The sequence below is a fragment of the Caretta caretta genome, chromosome 15 (assembly GCF_965140235.1).
Source record: "Caretta caretta isolate rCarCar2 chromosome 15, rCarCar1.hap1, whole genome shotgun sequence".
NCBI lineage: Eukaryota > Metazoa > Chordata > Testudines > Cheloniidae > Caretta > Caretta caretta.
This window is the reverse complement of record NC_134220.1, coordinates 13652916-13675855: the sequence shown is the minus strand read 5'-3', so window position 1 is coordinate 13675855 and position 22940 is coordinate 13652916. Positions and strand designations below refer to the sequence as shown.

At 39.9% G+C, this 22940-nt stretch overlaps 1 protein-coding gene across 4 annotated transcripts; it reads left to right on the top strand.

Moving 5' to 3' along the window:
* Positions 1-966: 966 nt before the first annotated feature.
* LOC125622965 (solute carrier family 2, facilitated glucose transporter member 11-like) lies at positions 967-18062 on the top strand. Of its 4 annotated transcripts, XM_048821668.2 has the most exons (12): positions 967-1307; positions 2058-2156; positions 3764-3924; positions 7409-7533; positions 8250-8379; positions 8579-8727; positions 11835-12022; positions 13939-14049; positions 15649-15750; positions 16025-16100; positions 16991-17118; positions 17455-18062. In XM_048821668.2, exons 1-12 carry the CDS (start codon positions 1284-1286, stop codon positions 17659-17661), a joined length of 1500 nt encoding a protein of 499 aa, XP_048677625.2. In that variant the 5' UTR covers positions 967-1283; the 3' UTR covers positions 17662-18062. The 4 variants fall into 4 exon arrangements, with proteins under 4 accessions (XP_048677625.2, XP_048677627.2, XP_048677628.2 ...); XM_048821670.2 differs by lacking the exon at positions 15649-15750; XM_048821671.2 differs by lacking the exon at positions 967-1307 and having other exon boundaries at positions 2067-2156; positions 7447-7533.
* The last annotated feature ends 4878 nt before the right edge of the window (positions 18063-22940 follow it).

Here is a 22940-nt window from a genome sequence, read left to right as displayed (position 1 = left end):
TGAGGCAATCTACATAACACTCCAAGATCCTGAGAACATAAAAAGTAAAAGTAAACCAAGGAGGCAAGATGTATCTGTAGCCATGTTAGAAGAGGACGCAGGGACTGTCCTAGGGCGACACTGGCCCTTTAAGAAGGAAGATGTCAGGGCACCTGTGACTCATCAGCTGGTTCCCAAGTGGGTTTTCAGAGAGGGCACCTGGGCCATATAAATGGGAGACAGAGGGAGACATTGCTACAGGATTAGAGCAGTACGTTCACAGCCTCGTCTCCCCACAGGCCCAGGAGGTTCACCACCTCCTTTATACTCCAGGCAGGAGCGTCTGCAGCGTGGAGCCAGAATGGTCAGCGCTCCACACTGAGCGAAGGGGAAACGGAATTTCAAAAGCGTGCAGGGCTTTAGAGGGGAGGTGCACATACCTGTATACCTGGCTGCTGGGCAGCAGAGTTCAAAACAGTGACCAGAGCAGTCATAGTGGGGCATTGTGGGATGCCTCCTGGGGCCACTGAAGTGGACGTAAGTAACAGCGTCTACACTGACACTACGTCGACCTAAGTGCTACGCCTCTCTTGGAGGTGGAGTTATTAAGTCGGCATAGCGGGCAAATTACATTAGTCGGAGCAACATTTTAGTTTAGACACTTACAGAGTTAGGTCGATGTAAGCTGCCTTGCATCAACCTCTTTGTAGTGTAGACCAGGCCCTAGCTATTGCATCTCAGGGAGGCAGAGTAGCTGCTGTTTTAAGTGTAGAAAAGCCCTGAGTATATTTGCCAGACCTGAGGAAGAACTCTATGTAAGCTCAAAAACTTGTCTCTCTCACCAACAGAAGCTGGTCCAATAAAAGATATTACCTCACCCACCTTGTCTCTTTCCAGGATTAATCATTTCCTAAATCCTTGAGTTTTAACAAACAAAGCCAGATGTCTCTTATGTCATCAAATATTAACAGCTACCACTTACTAGGCATACAATTAATTTTGTAGTTTCTAGTCTATGAACAAAGGGCAACACACTTTCATAGTTGGAGAGAAATATCTCCCTACAAGAGGATACAGAATGAACACAGACACATTTAAAATGTTCTGAACCTTATGCAATGGGCATGAAAGAAAATAATGCAAAGCAAACAATACAAAGTCAAATTTAACTTTGACTGGTCCAAATGGACAAGCTTCTTTTAGTGCCTGGATTATACAATTTTAGTGAGGAACAACTGCAACCAGACTGCTAATTCAAGAGACCTGCCACAAAACAAAGAGCTAAGAAAACTCTTACCCTGAAGATGGGCAGCTTTCTCTCAGACTTGGTGAGTTCTCTGTCATTTATCTATGTACCAAGTACTTCTCATTTATATCTAAAAATCCAGCAGGGGGGCAGCGAAAAGGGAGAACATTGGAAGGGATCTGTTCATTTTCATGCTCCCTGTACTTCTAGAGCGACAATCAAACTAAAGGAGTACTTGTGGCACCTTAGAGACTAACCAATTTATTTGAGCATGAGCTTTCGTGAGCTTTCGAAAGCTCATGCTCAAATAAATTGGTTAGTCTCTAAGGTGCCACAAGTACTCCTTTTCTTTTTGCGAATACAGACTAACACGGCTGTTCCTCTGAAACCAATCAAACTAAATAATTTAGTCATTTTAACACTTTTTTCCCAAAATCAGAAAAGGAAATATGGTACTTGACACTGTTTGTTCCCAAAATTTTATTGTTCTAAATTTATATTATTCTATTTTCAGAGATATGCAATCAGTGAAGAATGTTCAGTTATTCATTTCAATGTAGTTAGTGACCCAAAGTTAGAAAACAAAATAAATATTTTCAAACCCTGAATACCTATATTTGACAGTCACATGCAGCTGAAGAACACTTACACTGAGAAATATCCCTCTAACTTAAAGAGCTTTTTAAGGTATATATTTTAGCATTTCAAAGAATGATTTGTTGTTCAAATCCCCTGTTAATACAATATTTCTAAGAGTTTTGTATGTGCAAGGATGAGGCAGCAAGGCCAAGAACACCCTGAACATACCAAAAACTTGTCTTCTATCTTCCAGGTTCAGTATCGGAAACTATTTCCAATGATTTTTGTATTGGGAATTGGTGGAACCTTCTCATATGGCTTCCAAGTTTCCATGATCAGCTATCCTTCCATGGTAAGCATAGCATCCTCTACAGCTAAATTCATAGTGTCAGGTTTTGGCCTGGGGATGTTCTTCAAGACACCTTGAAATTCTTTCCTCAACTCCTTCTGTTCTCATTCTGTCCATGAAAAACAGTAAGAATAGTTTGTAAAACCCCAAAGGACAATTTAGCAGAATTTATTCAGGATCATGGACATTTCTAAAAGAACAGAAGACTAACCACACCAGAGACTTTTACTAGAAGGTGAAGGCTCATGTGAGTTGCTACTCTTTAAAAAGCGTCTATTTCATTGCATGTATCCCTACTAATGGGAGTCTCATATGGGTCTTGATGGCGTAAGTGTCTCTTATAGTGACTAGAACATGAAAGAAGAAAAGATACAGAATGAAACTCAATGTACAAATTAAAGTCTAAGCACTGAACTATTATAGCTAAGTAAGTGCCTTCATCTCCCATACCAACTTCATTATAATACTTCAGCTGAAAGAAGATAATTCAGAATATGGAAAGAATTGGTTCAATGTACAATATAATTTTTTTTCTAAATTAGAATTTTTAGACCTAAAATTTTTAGATAGAATAAAAGACCTTATTGTCACAGTTCAGGGCACCTGTATCTGTAATCCCCCTCCATGGTCCAGCAAGAGCACCCAGTGTAGGGTCCCAGCTCCTCAGGCATCAGCTTTCTTAGGCAGAGATGTGTCTCTCCCCCACTTGACCAAAATATCTCCAGGCTGCACAGCCCACTGCTTACACCAGGATATCCCCCCAGCAAGGCAGACTGCCTACATGACCAGCATCGGCACTTCTGCTTTGTCTTCAGAGACAAACAACACTATAAATCGCCAACAGTCACAGGTTACCACACAGCTCTTTATAAGCAAGCACGCTTATTCTTAAGGTAAAAGCATTACAGAGAATACATTAAAACAATAAAAGCACCTACATGCATATTAATAAGCTTACCAGAGATCACCCCAACTCCAACAAGGGCCCTCGCAAGTGAACAGTTCTTCAAACCTCACACAGGGGTTTTCCCTGTAGTCACCCATTCATCACTAAAATGCAAATGTTTTTGCTCAGAACAAGAATTTTCAGTTTTATGGGACCACAGTAGCCCAAAGACCTCCCACCCCTCCATAAAGATTGGGGCTCCCCATGGGCTGGAGGTCCAGTCTATTTGCTGGATTAGAAAGAAGACCATGAGACAGTTTTAGCTCAGGCTATTTAACCAAAAATCTTTTGTCTGTTGGTCCCTGGAGAATCCAGTTTGAACCAGTATATGCAAGCCTTTCTCGACGTGATGGTAGCTCATTGGAGGTGTTACAACCTGAGTGAATGTGTCTAACTACACCTCACTATTCTTAGTTCCTGGGCTTAGTTCCCAGGGCTTAATTCCTGGGCTGTCGTGCCCCAACCCCATAGAAATACATATAATCCCTCAACAGTACATAAACATTTGCATTAATACACTGATCTCCTAAAATACTTCAGCTTAATTCAATGAAGTTTTATTTAATTCAGTAAGGTTTGTACTGGATATTATCATATTTGTCACACTTATGATCAGTATAATTGGTAATGAAACTCCTTCTTCCCCCCCAATTTTTCTTTCTAGTACATCAAGAACTTCATCAATGACACTTGGCAAGAGCGATACCATTCTGTCATCGATGAGCAGACCCTCACATTACTGTGGTCTTTCATTGTCTCTACCTTTAGCATTGCGGGATTCTTGGGAACCATCAGCTCAAGATACCTGTCTGCAAAATATGGAAAGTCTGTATCAAGTAAAAAGCACTTTTAAAAACTGTCCCCTATAACAAAGTAGAAAAATTATGTTTGGCTTTGAGACAACTGTCCCTATAGAAAGGAAGAATAGTCTATATTTTTCTAGCCAAAGTGTTGCATTATTTCACACCATCCCTCCAATTAATGAATATATTTCAGTGACTGTTCCCTATTTCCCTTTTATCCAAGTGTTCAGTCCACAATACTGATTAATACCTTTGCAAAAAAAGTAGATTAAAATTGACTGTAAAATTGGTCTGTTAGCTAGTGCTCTGCCATCCCATGCAGGAAACAAGATTTTGATTGCTGTCAATGCTGCAATAGTAAGTGAATCAGCTTCTGGAAAGGAATACTTCATGTTACTCAACTTTCATCCTGCCAGTGAATTAACAAAGGGCACTGACCTTCTCCAAAGGGAGGTCTGACTAATCCTGCCTGATCAAAAGGATACAAGAACAAATGTACTACATACATTGACAGGGAAATTACTGTCCATTACTTTTAAATTCAAAACAAATACGTTAGGTTCCTTAGCTCCTGTAAATCAGCATAGTTTAACTGACTTTATTATACTTACCTTTATTTGATAATCTTAACTGGCACAAATTAGCACCTTTCTTGGAAGTCTCAGTAGAAACTAAGAAATGAATTAAAATGGAGATACAGCTTCTCTTTTCACCCTGAGAAGTGGTCCCTCCAAAACATGGTGAAGGTACGTTAGTGGAATAGGGCAGAGAAACTTCCACTGCCTGATGTATCTGTTCAGTAGATAAACAGGATATTCCATATTTCACTGCCATCAAATATAATCTCTTTCATGAGCACTATACTCGCATGACCAGAAAACATAATATCCAGTAATGGGTTTGGCTCAGGAGGAGCTGTTATGTTTCTATGGGGAAAAGCCCTAAACTAAGAAGGATTTAGAAAATAAAATACATATTTATGAAATGTCCAAGGGAAAATTACTTACCTCCAGTTACAGAGACAAGGTGGGTGAGGTAATATCTTTTATTGGACCAACTTCAGCTGGTGAGAGAGACAAGCTTTTGAACTGTTGTTGGCAATCACCCATTCTTGGGCCTGTGGCCCTGCATAAAGCCAGGATGGGAACAATCCAGTCTCAAAGCTGTAGAGAGCCAGCCCTGCAATGAAACATAGGTATCAGGCACTACTCCATTTTTCATCCTTTTCACACAGTGGAAAAAGAACAACTACGAAAGGTAGCTTGAAATTTATTCAAGGTGTAAATTACTTTAGAAAGGAAAACATTTATAAAAGGATAAAATGCCTTTGAGTTTTCTAGGGTTTTTTAAGTATATACACAGGGTTAACATATGGGGACTCAGAAATATATATAAAAACTAAAGCAGTAAAAGGAAAAATAGAGACATCCTGAAAAATTAAAATTCCTAGAAGGCAAGAGAATTTGGAGGCCCCAAGCTTATTCATAAAGAGGTTGTATAACACCAATAGACCTAATCGTCACCCTTGTCTAGAGGTGGAATCTAAGCAGTTCTGCTTAATGAAACACACACACACACACACAGCTCTGAATATCTCCTGGATGGAACTGACTGCAGGCTTGCTATCACAGCAAGTTTCACATCAAATCAGCCTCAATATGACCTTGAGATGAAGCTTGGTCAGATTATAGCAACAAGAGACTCAGCCACAATCATGCACACATGGTCTCTTAGAAAGAGTACAGCCATGGATGACTAAGGCGGAACTTCAGCAGTGTCTTTGGAAGTAATATAGAATATTACCATGACATTTTAAAAGAAAGAAAAACTGAGCTCTCAAATTCAGAATGACTAGGTTGAATGAGTGTCAGGGAGTATCTAGTATAAAAATCTCTCTTTTCGTCCAGCAGTATAGACCACATGCCTTTTTTCCCTGGGAGATGGATTTTCTGATGTATGTCCTCATTATACTGTTCAATTTTAGTGCATCCTTGAGGGGGGTAGTCAATTGTACAGAATTTCTAGGGGTGAAAGTAATATTAAACTCTTACTGGTATGAGGGCCGGGCCTCCCCCAGCCAGCCCATCCACGCTGCCTGGCCTGTGCCGCCCGGGGCTCCGGCCGCTGCAACAGTAGCGGCAGCCGGGAGCCCCGGGCCCTTTTAAATCGCCAGCCCTGGGGCAGCTGCCCCTTTTCCCCCTGTCAGCAGCCCTGCAGCAGCGCTTTAATGTCGGCTGCGTATGGGCCAGTACCTGCTTCTTACCGGTACACCATACTGGCCCGTACGGCCTACTTTCACCCCTGAGAATTTCTATCAATCAGATGTTATAGTCCCTATTGGATAATACTGAAGACTCAGACGCCCAAGGCAACCAGGTGTAAATCATCCCAAGCCTTCTTCCTGTAAAAGCTGGCTAAATGTGCATGTCCTTGGGGAATGAGATATGACCGCATTAAGAATGCTTCCTGAAGTTGCTGGGATTCTTCTCCCCTTAGCAGGCATAAGAGGAAGGGTGGAGGAGGGAGGCACAAAAGAGTGAAAAGGCTAAAGAAAAGAATGGGTCAAAGTTCACGGATACAGCATAGCTGCTAGCATCAACGACGATCATCAATCAGCACAGATAGCACCAATAAAAATGAAGATTAAACAAAAAATTTTGGGGGGTGTGTGGAGATCACGGGTGTTGCCAGGATTGTTGGCGACCTAATCCAGGTAGGAGTAAGTGCCTCAATATTTTTTCTTTTTAAATAAAGGAGGTTGACATTCAAACACGGGTAAAGGATATAGACACTTTAACTGTACTGGATGTGTCCTTCACAAACTGTGTTCAGAAAGGAACCGTTTAGGAGAGCACTGTGGGGTTCCTCTGCAGGGATAGTGCCAGATACCCTTTGAGAAACCAAAATCTCAGAACTTTGAACTTAAAGAATTCCCAGCAAATGGCACAGATCCATGAGTGGGAGATCTGCTGGGATGGGTATCTTTGAAGAAATAATATTTCAAAATTTTCATTACAGTCTCTGCTTTACCTGACTGAAGTGTTCCCATATATGGTGGAATAGTCTACTTTACGCTTAGATTACCCAAAGGTTCTCAAACTGGTGGTTGGGACCTCTCAGGGGGTCATGAGGTTATTATGGGGCGGGGGTCGCGAGCAGTCAGCCTCCACCCCAAGCCCTGCTCTGCCTCCAGCATTTATAATGGCGTTAAATATATAAACAATGTTTTTAACTTATAAGGGGGTCGCACTCAGGGGCTTGCTATGTGAAAGAGGTCACCAGTACAAAAGTTTGAGAATCACTGGATTACACCAATTTCGGTATCAATTTAAGTAATGGCTCAACAGCCCGGCATAAGCAACTGCTAGGTCCCACTTGCAAATTCTTGATTCAATGATAAAGTCACCACTATCTGTGTATTCAGAGGATAAAAAGAGGCTATTTGGGGAAAGCAAGAGAGAGATGGTGTTGCCAGTTTTATGAAAGTCTCTTATGTGCTGTTCCAGAAAGAAATGTCTAATGTTCAATAACCTGCTTCTGATAGCAGCTGCATTTTCCTGGGGCTTCAGTAAGATTGCAAAGTCCTTTGAGATGATTTTGATTGGACGTTTCCTTTGTGGTTTTAATTCAGGTAGGTTGTGTTTGATTTCTACTTGTATAATAATCAGTTGGGATCCCCCTGCAAGGCTGTAAGCCAGAGGCAGGATCAGTATTCCTAAGTGTCAAAATGAAAGGGGTCAATAAATTGTTATAGGGAAGAAAAGAGATGATAACCCAAAGGATATCGGATAAAGGGGTTAAGAGAAAGAAATAAGAGAATGCATTTGATTGCTTGAGACTATTTTCCACATAATAATATTCCAGGCTAAGGGAAAACACGTTGGAAGAGTGAACTTTAAAAAAATGGGTAATAAAGCTGACAGCAGAAATATTGCAGGCTTGCAAATAATAAAATAATAAATAAATAAAATGTTCACTTCGTACTGCTAGTATCCTGCCCAGACTGAAACTGTTTGCCTCTTATATCTTTTATCCCTAGGTATGGTTATCAAAATTACATCTCAGTCTGACTACACAAAATATAGGAACAACTTCAGTTAGATTTCTTATTTTTTTAAGGAGTAAACGAGAATTCATCCTCTTTTTTATTTTAAAAAGAGTTTTGATCTTTCTTAATTTCCACTCAAACAGAAGAATCCTCCATTTAACATTAGTTTGTGGTATGGAGCACAGAACTGATCCTACTTCCATCGAAGTTAATGGCAAAACCCACTAATTTCAGTGGGACTTCAGTTACATTTTCCTTCTTTTAAACAAACTTGTCCTTCCTCTTTTCCCCTATTCAAGGTGTGGGTTGCAGTTTACATGGCCAGTATGTGGCAGAAATTTCCCCTAAGAAGCTGCGTGGATTTACAAGTGTCACTGTCTTGTTTTTTGCGAACATGGGGAAATGCTTAGGGCAAATTGCAGGACTAAGGTAAAACAAACATATTTATCTTCACATCTAAATTTCTGGGACCGGACGTGGGGGATATCTTTCTATTCATTCTCTATCTATCCATTGTTATCCCATATAGTTTAATTCAGTCTCCCTATCTATCACTCAAAAACATTTGGTAAGTTTCCCAGAACTGTTTGGGGTTCTTTTGGTTCTTGTTTTAACCTATTCTCTCTAGTGAACTTTTAGGAACTGAATCCTTGTGGCCTTTACTGATGGCTATCAGTGGAATCGCAGCATTGGTGCAGCTGGTCACTCTCCCATTCTTCCCTGAGTCTCCATCCTACCTACTGATGCAAAAGGGAGACATGGAAGGCTGCCAGAAAGGTAACATGGACCACCTTAACTTACTGCTTTTTTCCTAGCTTCTGTCCAGTTACTCAAGCTGGAATCTTGGAAGGGGAAAGGATTACACAACATTTTGAAAAAACAAAATACCACTTCTACATTGTACTTTCTTAATGCTGTCATCAAGACAGTTCAGATACAAGTATTAGTGGGGGTTAACATTGTTATTAAAACTAGTGGCCATCATTTCTTTACTCTGATATATAACTAGTGCAAAAATTAACATTAATGCTATACTGAGTTGTGGTTATAGTCAGAAAAGTGACAGGGTAAGAATGGTATCTTACTATTGAACAGATCTGATCCCTGTGTGTTTTCTGAGCGGTAACTTTTTTCTTATTAAGAAGGTAAATATTTTTCTGTCTAAACTACTAGCCAACAACAACATTGCACAGCAAACTAATAGGTAGTAACTATAATCAACTGAGATATCTATGAATGTATTTAAAATTAAACACTTTTTAAAGCCAGCTGAAATCAGACACCTTTATTTTGTATAGTTTTTCATACTAATGGTATCCCAAAATACTATCCTAATAGACACTAGATAAGTTAAAGAATTTGATGATCAAGCCAACAACAGAGAAAGAGAGAAATGAACAGGCATAGGCAAGCAAAAAATTTAAAAAATGACATTTGAGAAAAAAGCAAATGAATGAGGCAGAGAAGTAAGAGAAGATAATTTCAGACAGCAGGAAATGGAAGGGAAAGGGTGCTCACACCAACAGTGTGGAGATTGTGAAAGGGAGCAGAAAATATATTGTTAAATGAGGAACTGCTGGAAAGTAGGGAGCAAAAAGAGGTCAGGGTTCTACGTTTCTCTTAAAACAGGACAGCTACTGATATTATCAACACCTGATAGGGAACAAAGTTCATGTGCATCTTCACATAAGCTGAAGTGTGGATGACTGAACGGATGGTCCTATATTTACTGATTCAATTAAAGAGTGACAGGGCAATGGATGGGTTTAATAGAAAGCATGGTGGAGCAATCCATCAAACAATGACATAAGAACTGACTGATGGATTGAGTAATTGACTTATTCACTGCATACTTTGATAAATATGTATTATAATGATGGAACAATGGATCAGATGTGGATGGATGAACAGATTAGCTATTTAATATCTTCCTTAATTATCTGGAGGTTGAGGAACAGCAAGTTGAAGAGATTTAGAGAGAATACCCTCTTAGTGTTCTGAACACCAGTGAGCACAGAGAAATAGTAAAGAAGGCTTAGAAATATTGGTGTGAAATAAAAATAGATTCAACAAGGGAAAAATTATAAGTTAATATAGCCCACGGTGGAAAAAACTAATTCAACAGTGAATGAAGAAAACTAGTAAAAAGAGATGCCAAAAGAGACATATGGATGATAGTGGTGCAGTAAGCAAGATATTGTGGTTGCTATGTGCTCTGGCTGGAGGGGGTGGGGGGAAAAAACGTGTCTTTAAATTATGAAGCAGAAAGGAATCACCCTCTGCTCCATCTGGTCCTGGTGTTACTACTCAATTAATATGATTCGCAAAACTGAATATCTCAACACCAGGAAATATTGACAAATTGAAAGGAGTACAGAAAAGAGCAACAAAAATGACAGACTGGGGCGGGAGGGTTTGAGGAAAGATTAAAAGTGATAAAATATACAGTTTATCTAAGAAATACCTAGAGAGAGACTGGAAACATGGTAATCATCTACAGGTATTTGAATACCAAGAACGGAGAGCTTTTTACCTGTGTTTATTGAGGGGTAGCCATGAAAAAAAAAATTTACAAAAGACATTACCACAAAAATTACCACATTTTCCCTTATACTTATAAAATAGGAGATCTGTGGTAAAGTTTAATGGTTCTATTTTCACTAGAAGTAATGGTATAGCATTAAGATTTCTAAGATTATAGAATTAAGATCTTAATGATAAGTTAAAAAAATGCCAAGAAAAACTTTGACTGCAAGCCAAATTCAGAGATGAATCAAGTGTAAATCAATGATCTTCCACCTCCCTCCCTGTGTAAAGTAGACCAATTTAAACACCCCTAGAAATCAATACAATGTGTGAAAGTTGGTCTAAGGGAGACTAAATTAGTCTACGGAGGCCTAATGTACACATCATTTCAGATTTCTGCTCACACTCCCTTGGAGAAAATTAGACTCTTTGAAACTCAATCTACTGACGGACATAAATTACACATCATTTCTCAGTTTGGCCCCCCTTCTCTACCTTTGAGTCTAAGACAGTGTATAATACACATCAAAGAGGTGAAAGAAGGGGAGAATAAGTAGGCTGTACCTTAATGTTAATTTAAAACTAATTAGATTGACCCTCCTATTAAGCATTTTTTTTGCATCTCTTCCCACCCCTTGTGTACAAGTTATACCAACTTAGATTCTCAGAGATTCAGTGGCCCAAATTCAGAGGTAATGTATACGGAATGTAATTTATACATTAGAAAGTGGGTGAGAGTCTAATGGAGTTGATTCTAAATTGTTATAAACTTAGGCTGCTTTAGATTTACATTTACATAGATTTAGATTTGTTTACCTGCCGTGTCCGCAGGTTCGGCCAATCACGGCTCCCACTGGCCATGGTTTGCTGCTCCAGGCCAATGGGGGCTGTGGGAAGTGGCGCGGGCCGAGGGACGTACCAGCCGCTGCTTCCCGCAGCTCCCATTGGCCTGGAGCGGCGAACCGCAGCCAGTGGAGCCATGATCGGCCGAACCTGCAGATGCGGCAGGTAAACAAACCGGCCCGGCCCGCCAGGGGCTTTCCCTGAACAAGCGGCGTCCCAAGTTTGGAGAACACTGACATAGCCTAATCCATAGTACAGGTGGGTTGATGTCACAGATCTAGTGTTCCCTCCTCCCTTCTTCTCTGCTTCCAACCCAAGTTCAAAAGATCTGGATTCTCTCAGCACCTAGAAGGAGAGAGGATTCTAACTAACTGATCAATGGCCACGCACGGGAGGACTGGATGAATCCACTGATCAGTTAGTAAAGGACTGGAAGGCTGGCGAAAAAACATCAAACAAATTTAATGGGTTTATCTGTTTGTTGCGTAATAATTTTGAGAGTTTTTCCTTTACAGCTTTGAAGCAGCTTTGGGGTGAAGGGAATCATCAAGGAGCAGTAGATGATATGGAGAAGGAGCAGGCTACAACAAAAAAAATCAAACCCATGAATCTCCTGGAACTCCTAAAAGACCGATCCTTGCGATTTCAGTTGTATTTATTGATCACTGTTGTTGTTACCATGCAGCTTAGTGGTATCAGTGCAGTTAAGTATTTGCCTCACTTTAAACATTATTATAAGTCATCACTGAGGAAGCAACACATTGTAATACCAGATGTATTCAAAGATATGAGGCGAGCTCACATAGTATAAAGATTCCGCAAACTTTAATGCTGCCAAAGCCCTGACTCAAAACAGCGCCCGCCTCCCCTAAAGGTACAGACAAGTACACAGTCCAACAAAGCATTTGTTACATTTTCCAATCCCCTAACCTCTTTCAAACCACATCCACCAACACTCTAGTTAATGGGAGGGGAAGTCCATTACAATATGCACACTTAATAGTAGGAGGAGTAAAAAATTCGTTTGAAAGGAAAGAAATCTAAAACTGATAAAGGGATTACACTGTATTTGAAAAAATGCATAATTAATGCACTCAATTCACTGCCACGTAATATCACTTAGTCCAAGAGTTTAGTAAGACTAAAAAATGATTTGACATTTATATGGACAATGAAAACATCCTCAGTTCAGTATATATATTTGTAATTTACAGAGTTATATATACCCTCATGCTTCAGGACACAAATCTGCAACTAAGTGATGGGGATTAGGAAGAATCTTTTGCTACGGGCAGTTTATACTATAATTGTCCATTACGGGGATTCCTAGGCTGAGTTTAAGGCCAGAAAGAACCAGCAGATCACGTAGTCTGATCTCCTGCACACCACAAGCCACTAACCTCCTCCCCCCACCCAGCTACCTCTACATTGACCCCCAATAACCTGGATTAAATTTAAGTATTACAATCCTCCTCCAGAGACTAAACTATTGTGTGCTACAGGCAGAGAACTGCACCAATGCTCAAGGCCCCTGTAGTGGCATGGAACTGATTTTGAGAGATTATACCCAAATGAACTCTTGCACCTTTCTCTGAAGAATCTACTATTAGTCACTATCAGTAAAAGAATACCAGGCTGGTTAGACCCAACATGGCGATATTTATGTTCCTGTGTAAGTCTTCAAGACCATTGGGCACCGTGAGTTCTGTGTTTCAACATAATAACGATCCACTGGTTTGTTGCACTAACTTTTTTTCCCCCAAAACTCTTAAGGCCACTGCAGAATGGGCAGCTATAGGTATGAAGCTTTCATGAAACCTGCCTAACTGTAAACAACTGCTGCCCTAATTTTATTATTATCGTGGTTAAGGATACAATTTTTCTTCCTTCTGCAGCCAGAAAAATTGGACCAGCTCTCCAGCTGGTGTGAATCAGTTCAGCTCCATTGACTTCAATGAAGTTACATCAATTTACACCGAGACTCTGTTCTAAGGATAGTAGGCTTTGTACATTTGCACTATGGGAACCTGTGACATTTTGCAAGTCTGCAGTTGAATGTCTGGGACTCAATCCTACTCACCTCATTCACGTGCAACTCCCCTGAATTTCAAAGAAAGCTGTGTGTGAAAGCAGGGAAGGGGTTTTGACCCTTCAATTCCTTTCTCCTGATTCTCAATTTTCCATTTACACTGGCGGTGAGGGGTTTATGCCTTACACGGACAGGCAAACTTTACACAGCTCAGAATGGAAGTTGAACACGGATTAGGATCATAATATTTTTCTATTACTATCTTGAGCCAAAAATACTCAAACAGTTTGTAATTCCCCAGCTCCTGATTTTGTGACTTGGCAAAGTAATGGACTTTCATTATGTCCACAAAGTTGGAAAGCTCTTTAGGTAACTAATCTTCACTGAAACTATTAAAATCTGTTCCCACGTAAACAACTTGACATAAATGTTAGAGTAAGAGCTCAATATTAACTAGATTATTAAGAACAAACCAGGTTAGTGAGTGAGACACACTCTCTCTGCTACCTGGCCCATTACTCATAAACAGTCTTGCACAGGTGTGCTTCAGTGATTTTTTTTTAAACTATTTCTTTTGTTACATTTCCCAGATCTATTTCTATGCCTTTGATGTGTTCCGTACAGCTGGATTTACTGAAGATCGTATCCCCTACATATCTCTGGGAGCTGGGATCTGTGAGTTCTGCGCCTCCATAATGTGTGTAAGTCACATTGCAGTGGGAGTTGGCATATGTAAAATTTCCATTACCTGCGTGGTGGACAGTTCTCTGAATCAATGAAAAGGGAGGCTCTATTTCTGCAAAAGGATTTTCCAGTATGAAGTAGTGGGCTTCTCTCTTGTTCTTTGACTGCAAGGTGCCAGCATTTCTATCTCCATGTGATCTAACCTTAGTCAAAGCAAGTTCAGATGACATGGCGGAATAAACAGCAACAGACACTAGTGCCTTGCCTACACGAGCGCTTCGACCATTGCTCTCACTGGAGGACCTCTGCTAGTGGCAGTGCAATGGAGGGAAATCATAATTTTAAAAAAGCTCTGGCATTCAGATCCATAAAGGACATTGCATCCCCAGCTGGTAGTAACACAATTTACTGGAACATCTACAAAATAGGGGGAGCTCCCTGAGAGGTATGGTGAAGCTTGGCAAGTGAAAAGAAGATGTGGTAGAAGAACTTCAACTCTTTACTCTGGGCCAGTTTGAAGGCTGAGTTTAAGTTCTTGATCAAAGTAGCATTGAGGCAAAGGTGAGGACCAGACCTCTCGATCCTCTTAACCTCAGGATATGTGCCTCTGATTCTATCTCTGACAATCTCTTCACTTACATACTTACTCACCCCATGATCCCACTTCGTGTCTATTCAAAGAGAGCTCATTCAATGGAATTCACCTTTCTCGGAGTTCTAGGGAGCATCTACACAACAGGAAGAGCAGAATAGGCTCCTCAAAAGGACATCATTTCTGTTCCATGTCTCCTTTCACTTAAGAGGGACACCAATTGCCAGTTCCATTAGGAACTTGCTTGAAAAATATTTGGAATCAGTGAAAACTAGAGAAGAGACAGGTTCTGCACAAGAAAGAGCTGCTGGCACAATGGGACTACTAGTACTGTTTTTCAAAGATTACAAGGCCAAAAGGGACCACTATAATCCTAGTCCGACCTTCTGCATAACATAGGACATAGGACTTGCCTGAATTAGTTCTTGTTTCAACCACAGCATATCTTTTAAGAAAGACATCCAATCTTGATTTAAACATTTCCATTGATGGGGAAGCTGCCACAACATTTGGTAAATTGTTCCAATAGTTAGTTACCCTCACTGTTAACAATTTGTTCCTTATTTCAAATATAAATTTGTCTAGCTTCACCCATTAAGGCAACCTCTAGCCATTAAGGAAGTTTTGAGGCAGCAGAGTAAGATACTGCATTCAGAATGGAGATTTGCCTGATGAGGCCAAATAGCTTATTGAACCATAGTGATTACGTAACACATTTTCCTTGAAACTTTTTGTAGGGATTTTTTTTTCCTGAACAGCTCTAGTTTTCATATTGGCAGGGGCCTCATGGGAAGTCAGACACAGGAAGAGGAAAAAGACAGAAGGGCATATGCCAGCATCCCTAACCAAAATATAATTCTAGGATATAGAAAAGCCCAATGAAGTCGAATCTGATTACAAGCTCATGGACCTATTACACACAAGATAGATGAATCCTGGTGAAGAATATCAATATAAAAGACAAATAGGAAAAGTAATTTTAGTGTCTTTTGCATTTTGCATTTTTGCATTTTGTGCCCTTCAGAGCTTCATCATTGATAAATTTGGCAGAAGGATGCTGCTGTTGTGGGGATACGGACTGATGGTTTTGATGCTCATGGTCCTCACAACAACTCTCTCCCTGCAGGTAAAGAAACATTCCCTTTCTCTGTGTCCTTGACCAATAGCTTCCCTAGTTGGGACTCTTGTCTGCAAGAACAAATATCTACAACATTCATTCAGTTAGTTCTTAAATATTCTATTTGTGATTTTCAGAACAGTCACCTCCAAAAAAGGAGAGAAAATTTTCTTCAGGCTGAGACTCCTTAAGGTTTTCCAAACCATGCTGGCAAGAAATCAGCATGGAAGTCTATTAAGGTATTAACAAACACGGTCTATTGTCTCTTTGTCTTCCCCTTTAGCATCAGTTCTTCTGGATGCCCTACTTCAGTATTGCTCTAATTTTCTTGTTGATTATCATCTTTGCAACTGGACCAGGTTAGTACATAGAGAGAGAGATTGGAAAAAGAATGAATAATCTAAATATACTAACATAAAGGGGCTATATACTGATATCTGAACAAATTAAATCCAATATAAAATATAATATTTATAATATTTTGCACAATTATAGACAGTGTTTGGTGTGCAGATTAATAGTAAGTATTACTATTCATCCCATCACCCTTAGGAATGGCCTAATAGCCATTCTGGCAGCATGTTCTAGCCATGTCCCTTCCTTTCCCAATACGCTCCCTACACTGGGAGTTGACACAGTCTAGAGCCATTCTAGCTGCTCTGTGTTGCCTGGGAAACACCCTTACAATGGAGGTTTTGTTTGGAAGCTAATTCTACTAACTATATACTCTTAAGAATCTCACTGTAGATCAAATTTGAAATATAAAGGCTCTTATATGTGAATGTTAGTAGCATGACCTTGATTGGATCAAACCTTTATAAGTTACACTGTGATAACTTCTTTAGTGTCAGGGGCTAGACTATTTACAGCAATAAAAATTAAACAAGAAAAGTTCTTTCAAGTGACACTGATCAAAAAAGGAAGTTTACCAATGGAAAAAAAGCTGAGTTCCTCCACTTGGAAAGTCAGAAAAAAGAGCTTACCACTAAAAATACTACTGACTGCACATGGACGATTAGAATTCAATGCTTCTGATTCGTTTTTCCCCCCACTTAGACCAGTGTAAACTCGTGGTAATGCCACTGATGTCAATGGAGTTATACCAGTCTAAAACTGGTGTGAAATTGGAATCCAGTCTAATATCGGTAAACTTTACACTAAAATTCACTGGATTTAAATTAGCTTACAAATGAACAAACATTTATTTTTACTATTTAATTATTAATCTGAGAAATCTTTTCCTTTCCAGCTGGAGCTTCATTCCCACTCATGCCTGAACTCTTCACCCAGTCATCCAGATCATCCGCATTAGTGATCTCCATGTCTCTACACTGGGTAGGACTCTATGTGATCGGGATGATTTTCCCATATGTAGTGGTAAGTGAATCTAAACTTGAGAGTGCCTGATTAAAAAAAAAAATTTTGGAGAATATTTCTGTGCCAAAGCAATGGCCTCACAACACACCAGCATATCAGGAAACCTGGGTTTTGGAATAACCATAACATCCTTGCTTCCTAGCCAGGGGTAGACATGCCTTACCACAGAAATTAGCCCTTATCAAGGAGGTGAAAAGTGAGAGATTGCTCCGTTCATAGAGTGCCACATGTTCCTCCAGATCACCATTTGAAATTAAGATATCTGCTTTAAAAATTCCCAAACTACAACAGTCAAGGGTCATTAACTTATTTTATTTTCTCTCTTTTGGTTTTCAGAAAAGCCTCGGTACCTTCTGCTTCCTTATTTTTGTGGGCTTCATTTCTATCTCATGGATTCTCATCTACAGGTTCCTTCCAGAAACAAAAGGCAAATCAGTCATGGAAATCAAAGAGGAATTCAATCATTTAAATTTCAGGAAGAAATGTGTCCAGGACATGGGAGAGAATCCCTCTGAAAAATATACCTCATGTACCAAGTTATGACTGGACAGAAGAGGAGTAATTTCTTAAAGGGACAGAAAAGGGTGTCACACACAGACGAATATAAAAAAAGAGTGTTAGCTTTAATATTTTACTCCTGTTATTCTGTATTCATATTCATTTCTTCGTGCAAACAGACTTCATAGAAGATCATCCTATGTGATTCTATAACATGAGTGTCTTTCAGTATCTAATGGACACCATCACTAGTTACACAGTAATGTGCATTTCATGTGAAGATTCCAGTTTCCAAAAAACAAATCAAATGTGTACTTGCATACTTTTAAAGTCACCCAAACCTTAACTCTGACCATGTAATACCATTGTAAGGACACTAGGACAATCTGGCTTTGCAATATATACACATATTATAGATAATAAATAAGACAGTTTATATGCCTGAATTTGTTACCCTGTTGGTCACTTTGACTGTGCTGTCCTATGGCTCAGTAACCATGTTGATGGAGCACACTTTCATCCAAAATGGGTAACTCATAGGCAACACTGAATCTGAGAGCCAAATGATGTTAAAACCAACAGAATATCACTTAAGTTTGTATTCCTGAAGTACCATCATTTTTCCTATCCTACAATTCAGGTTGGACTGGGTCAAACACAGCTGTTTGCTTATGCACTTAATCGAACCGTTCTAAACCTTGTCCAATCACTGTCAATGAGGGTTGGTCAAGAGTTTACGGACAATGGTTTTTTTGACAGAAAATAGCCCGATTTGCAGAGGTTTATCAGGTCCAGGATGAGATTTCCATAGTGATTTGAACCTGGGTCTCCAACATGTCAGGAGACTGCCCTAATCAATGGGCTATATCAGGAATTCAAACCTGGGTGTTCTATATCCCAGATGAATGTTCTAATCACGGAACTAGAGCGCCAGTCTCTCTCTCTCTCCTCATTTTGTTGGAGCTGCTCAACTTTGTATAAATAATTAAATATTCATTAGCCAGACAAGGAAAGATACTGATGGAAACAGAGATTTGAACCTAGGTGCCCTATTGTAGGGACACTTACCTACCACTGGGCTCCTAGCTATGCTGAGCACTCTCTCTCTCTCTTTTTTTTTTTTTGAGAAGGCATTTCAAAAGATCTTGTTTTCTTTCTGCATTGAAATGAAAACAAAATTCTGAAACCTCAGTTTTTTAAGAAACAGTTCTTGTTTTCCAGTCAGATCTATTGAAAATATTTTAATTCAATGTAAACAATACAAAAACATTTGGAAATGTATGAGAATGGCATGGTATGGCATTCTATGAGCAACTTGGTGCTGAGTCACTTTCCTGATCTCAGTTACTCACAAGCAAGTGAAACAATGCCCTGTAGAACATTAACAAGACAACTGACTAGAACTGATATTTGGAGCACAGGTCAATTCTGAAAAACGCACATGTTTTGGCAGCAGGTTTCTGAGAAACATGTATTCAGATGACTGGAATGGCGGGCGGGTATAGAGCAAAATACACTTCTCAATGCATTTGCGATATATGTCATGAATTACTCAACAGTGAATTGGGTAAACATAAATGTCAGTATGTTTAAATATTTAAATGTTAAAGGACCTGCTCTTCCCTTCCTGTTTTAGGTTCAGAGGGAATGAAAATAACCAAAAGCCACGTACATGTCCTAAAATCTGTTAGAAGGGAAGAACCACCAATATGGCACATTGTCCCCTCCTTCCGGAGGGTGAAAAACTCCACATTACTGTGCATAGCAGGTCTAGAGCACTGAGAATCTACACTATGCTCCAGTGGAAGCATGAAGGGGGACTACAAACTAGATAGTTACTCAAAAGTTTCAAGAATATGAAAGTAATCTTCTTTAAAAGAAATCAGCTGTCTGGTGAGACCATGCTCTAGACCTACACAGTAAGGGTAAGTCATGTGAATTTGACCAATTCACACAATAAAGTCTAAATTTTTGATAAAAAATTATGGAGGTTCGGGTGGGCCAAACCTGAGCAGTACTGTGACCTGGTGGTCAAGGTCACAATGACTGGAGCAGGGAGCCCGGCACAGCCCAATGGGGGACAAGAGCCACCGCTATGCGGAGAGTCGCAGACACACAAAAAAGTCACAGACAAGACAATAACGCTATCGGTGACTTTCATGCTATGAGAAACTTTGCAACCTTACTGAGAACCAGGTTAAAACAAGACAACCACAAGAAATGGAACTGACTTTGCAAAGAACAGTGGTTATTAGCAGGAGTAGTGAAAATGATGCTTCCTAAATTAGTGTCAAATTGAAGTGTTAAAGCAGTAAAACTGAAGAGTATCTAATTAAAAATGCACACTGACGCACAAACAGAATAAAAGGGTGGGATCAAATTTGATTTCTACAAATGTGGAGGTAATTTAAACACAAAAGTTGTCCAAGCTCAAGGATAGCCATGTCAATCATACAATAAGAGCACATGGTCCGCAGACGTGAGTTATTCTCTTCACAAAGTAGTGCAAACCAAAATACATTCATAGACACAGAACTGGAGGACTAAGTTCTGATAATGAAGAAACAGAAAGAGCTTTGTTGGGTTCTTTTATAATTCACAAAGCAAGTTTCCATAACAGATTATTTTCAGCACAACAAACCAAACAAACAAAAAGTGAATTTCAAAAAGCATATAATGGAGCCCAGTACAATCATATCAAGCAAACAGAAAATGGTCGTGACTACCCCAATGTTAAAAAGTAGTACGTTTGTTTCATCCTGAAGTCACAGAAGGAGCCCATGTGGCAAAGCTACGCTATCATTTCTGTATAAGGAAAGATGCCAGTCAATAGATTCTGAACTAGAGGTACAATATCGCATCGTGCTCGCCATCATTCAGCAATGCCATGAATAAATGCTCACAGGAATGATTGCTGAATCTGTCAGCATTATTTCATGAAGATTCCCATGTCATGCTAAGAAATCCCCTTGGAGCAAAAAAGGGGCATACACAGGCAGGCAATGACAACATAGCAGAGATGATACACTAAAAGGTAATGAATTCACAGAACTTCTTCATAGGAAGACAGCCCTGGAGTCTGATTCATCTTTATCAGTTAAGAAACAATAATTAATATTCCATCATGAAAAACCTGCCATTCCAGACCAGCCATTGCTTGCGTAAAATAATTCTTCTAAACACAAATAAGACCCCTTTTCCATCTCTTAGCTCTATAGCATTTGTGTGAAACCTTAACTCAGAGCTGGACCATTTCTCCGGAGCCATTTTTATCCCTCATATCCTTCACAACCAGAGAGGCTTATGTTTGTTCTTAGAACAATCCAGAGAAAGGTTAGGCAGAAAGGACCCACCTAATTTTGTTCCTGCTTGGCTCCAATTCACAGAAAAAACAACTATAGGAGCCAGCAAAAAGAACAGGAGGACTTGTGGCACCTTAGAGACTAACAAATTTATTAGAGCATAAGCTTTCGTGGGCTACAGCCCACTTCATCGGCTGCATAAAATGGAATATATAGTAAGAAGATATATATATACATACAGAGAAGGTGGAAGTTGCCATACAAACTGTAAGAGGCTAATTAATTAAGATGAGCTATTATCAGCAGGAGAAGAAAACTTTTGTAGTGATAATCAAGATGGCCCATTTAGACAGTAGACAAGAAGGTGAGGATATTTAACTTAGGGAAATAGATTCAAAATGTGTAGTGACCCAGCCACTCCCAGTCTCTATTCAAACCCAAGTTAATGGTATCTAGTTTGCATATTAATTCAAACTCAGCAGTTTCTCATTGGAGTCTGTTTTTGAAGCTTTTCTGAAGCCAGAAGTGGAGCCAGAGGACCACCTAGAAGCAGGATGCAAGAAAGCCAAGGAATTGTATTCCTTGGTGAAGGGAATAGGACTGTGGAGCTTCGAACTCCCATTTTGAAGCGCTTTCCTGTTTGTGAGGTCTGTGTGGAAGTTAATTCCAAGGTAAATCAATTTCTCTGTAGGAGCCAGAAAACTTGCCAAGGTTCACAATCAGACCTAGGGTCAGGAAAAGATTTAAAGTTAGAAACAGGAGCATCAGTATTCCTAAGTGAGAACTGCCCCAGACTATCCAGTGAATAACTGTGATTGCCTGCTTCCAGAGGTGAACTCCTATAACTGCTGCAATGAGTTTTGTAAAAACTCTGGGGGTTGAAGAAACGGGGGAAGACAGCATAGTACTGGCAATACAGAGTTGAAGGAAGAAACCAAACAAGAGTTACTGTGGAGCAATCAGCATATGCAGATAAGCGTCGTGTAGAACTATGGATGCTAAGTAATAGCCTGTACTTATAGCTAGAATGACTAAGCAGGTCAGCTCCAGTTTGATCTGCAGGGGACTGACAAACTGTAACTAGAGTTCAGAGTAACAGCCATGTTAGTCTGTATTCGCAAAAAGAAAAAGGAGTACTAAGGTGCCACAAGTACTCCTTTTCTTTTTGTAACTAGAGTGAATAGGAAATGCCTAATGAGTGGAGGAAGAGCTCATTAGTCCTGATCTTCAAGCCTAAAGGAGATGTGCAAGAACGTAGTAATTACTGACCTATCAAGTTACTGAGTCACACGATGAAATGGCTGGAAAGAATTATTGAGAAAACACTTCAGGAGGAGCTGGACCTTCAAGCAAGCAATAACAAATTCGGGTTTATGCCAGGAAGCTCAGCACTGGATGCAATGTTTGCATGCTGAATATTGAAGGAGAAATACAAGGAATTGTATTTAGTGCCTGTGGATTTAGAGAAGGCTGCTAGCAGCTTGACTGTGAGGCTCAGTCCCAGCTGCTTGGAGCCCAAGCAGCTTCTCTGCAGGAGGCTGCAGCACCCAACTGCCCACCTGCTTGGTCAGCCACCCTAGTCTGAGCTGAGCTGCTCCCTTTTGAACTCTCCCTCCACTGAAAGCATGCCCAGCAGGAGCGAAGGGGCGTGGCTTCCTGTATCCAGAACATCTCCTTAACCCTCACCTCACCAGTGCAGGGTTTGTACATCCATCCCATCACAGGAGGACAGAGCTAAAAAAAAAAGAAGTAGGTAGGCAAACAGCAAAAGTTGGAGGAAGACTATTAAACGATGAATCTTAGCCAAAAAATTCAAAAAGAAAATTCAATTGGTATTGATTGCTTAGCTGGTAGACCCGGATATCCAGTTGCAGAGCTGGTTAGGACTGTGCCCACTGCTAAACTGGTGAAGCAATTCTATTCTCTTAAGTAACGACTAATTTATAGGGTACTTCAATTCATAGCAGAGCTATTGGGACAGAATTATTCACTTTTATATCAAAAGTCCTAAAGTTCAGTGTC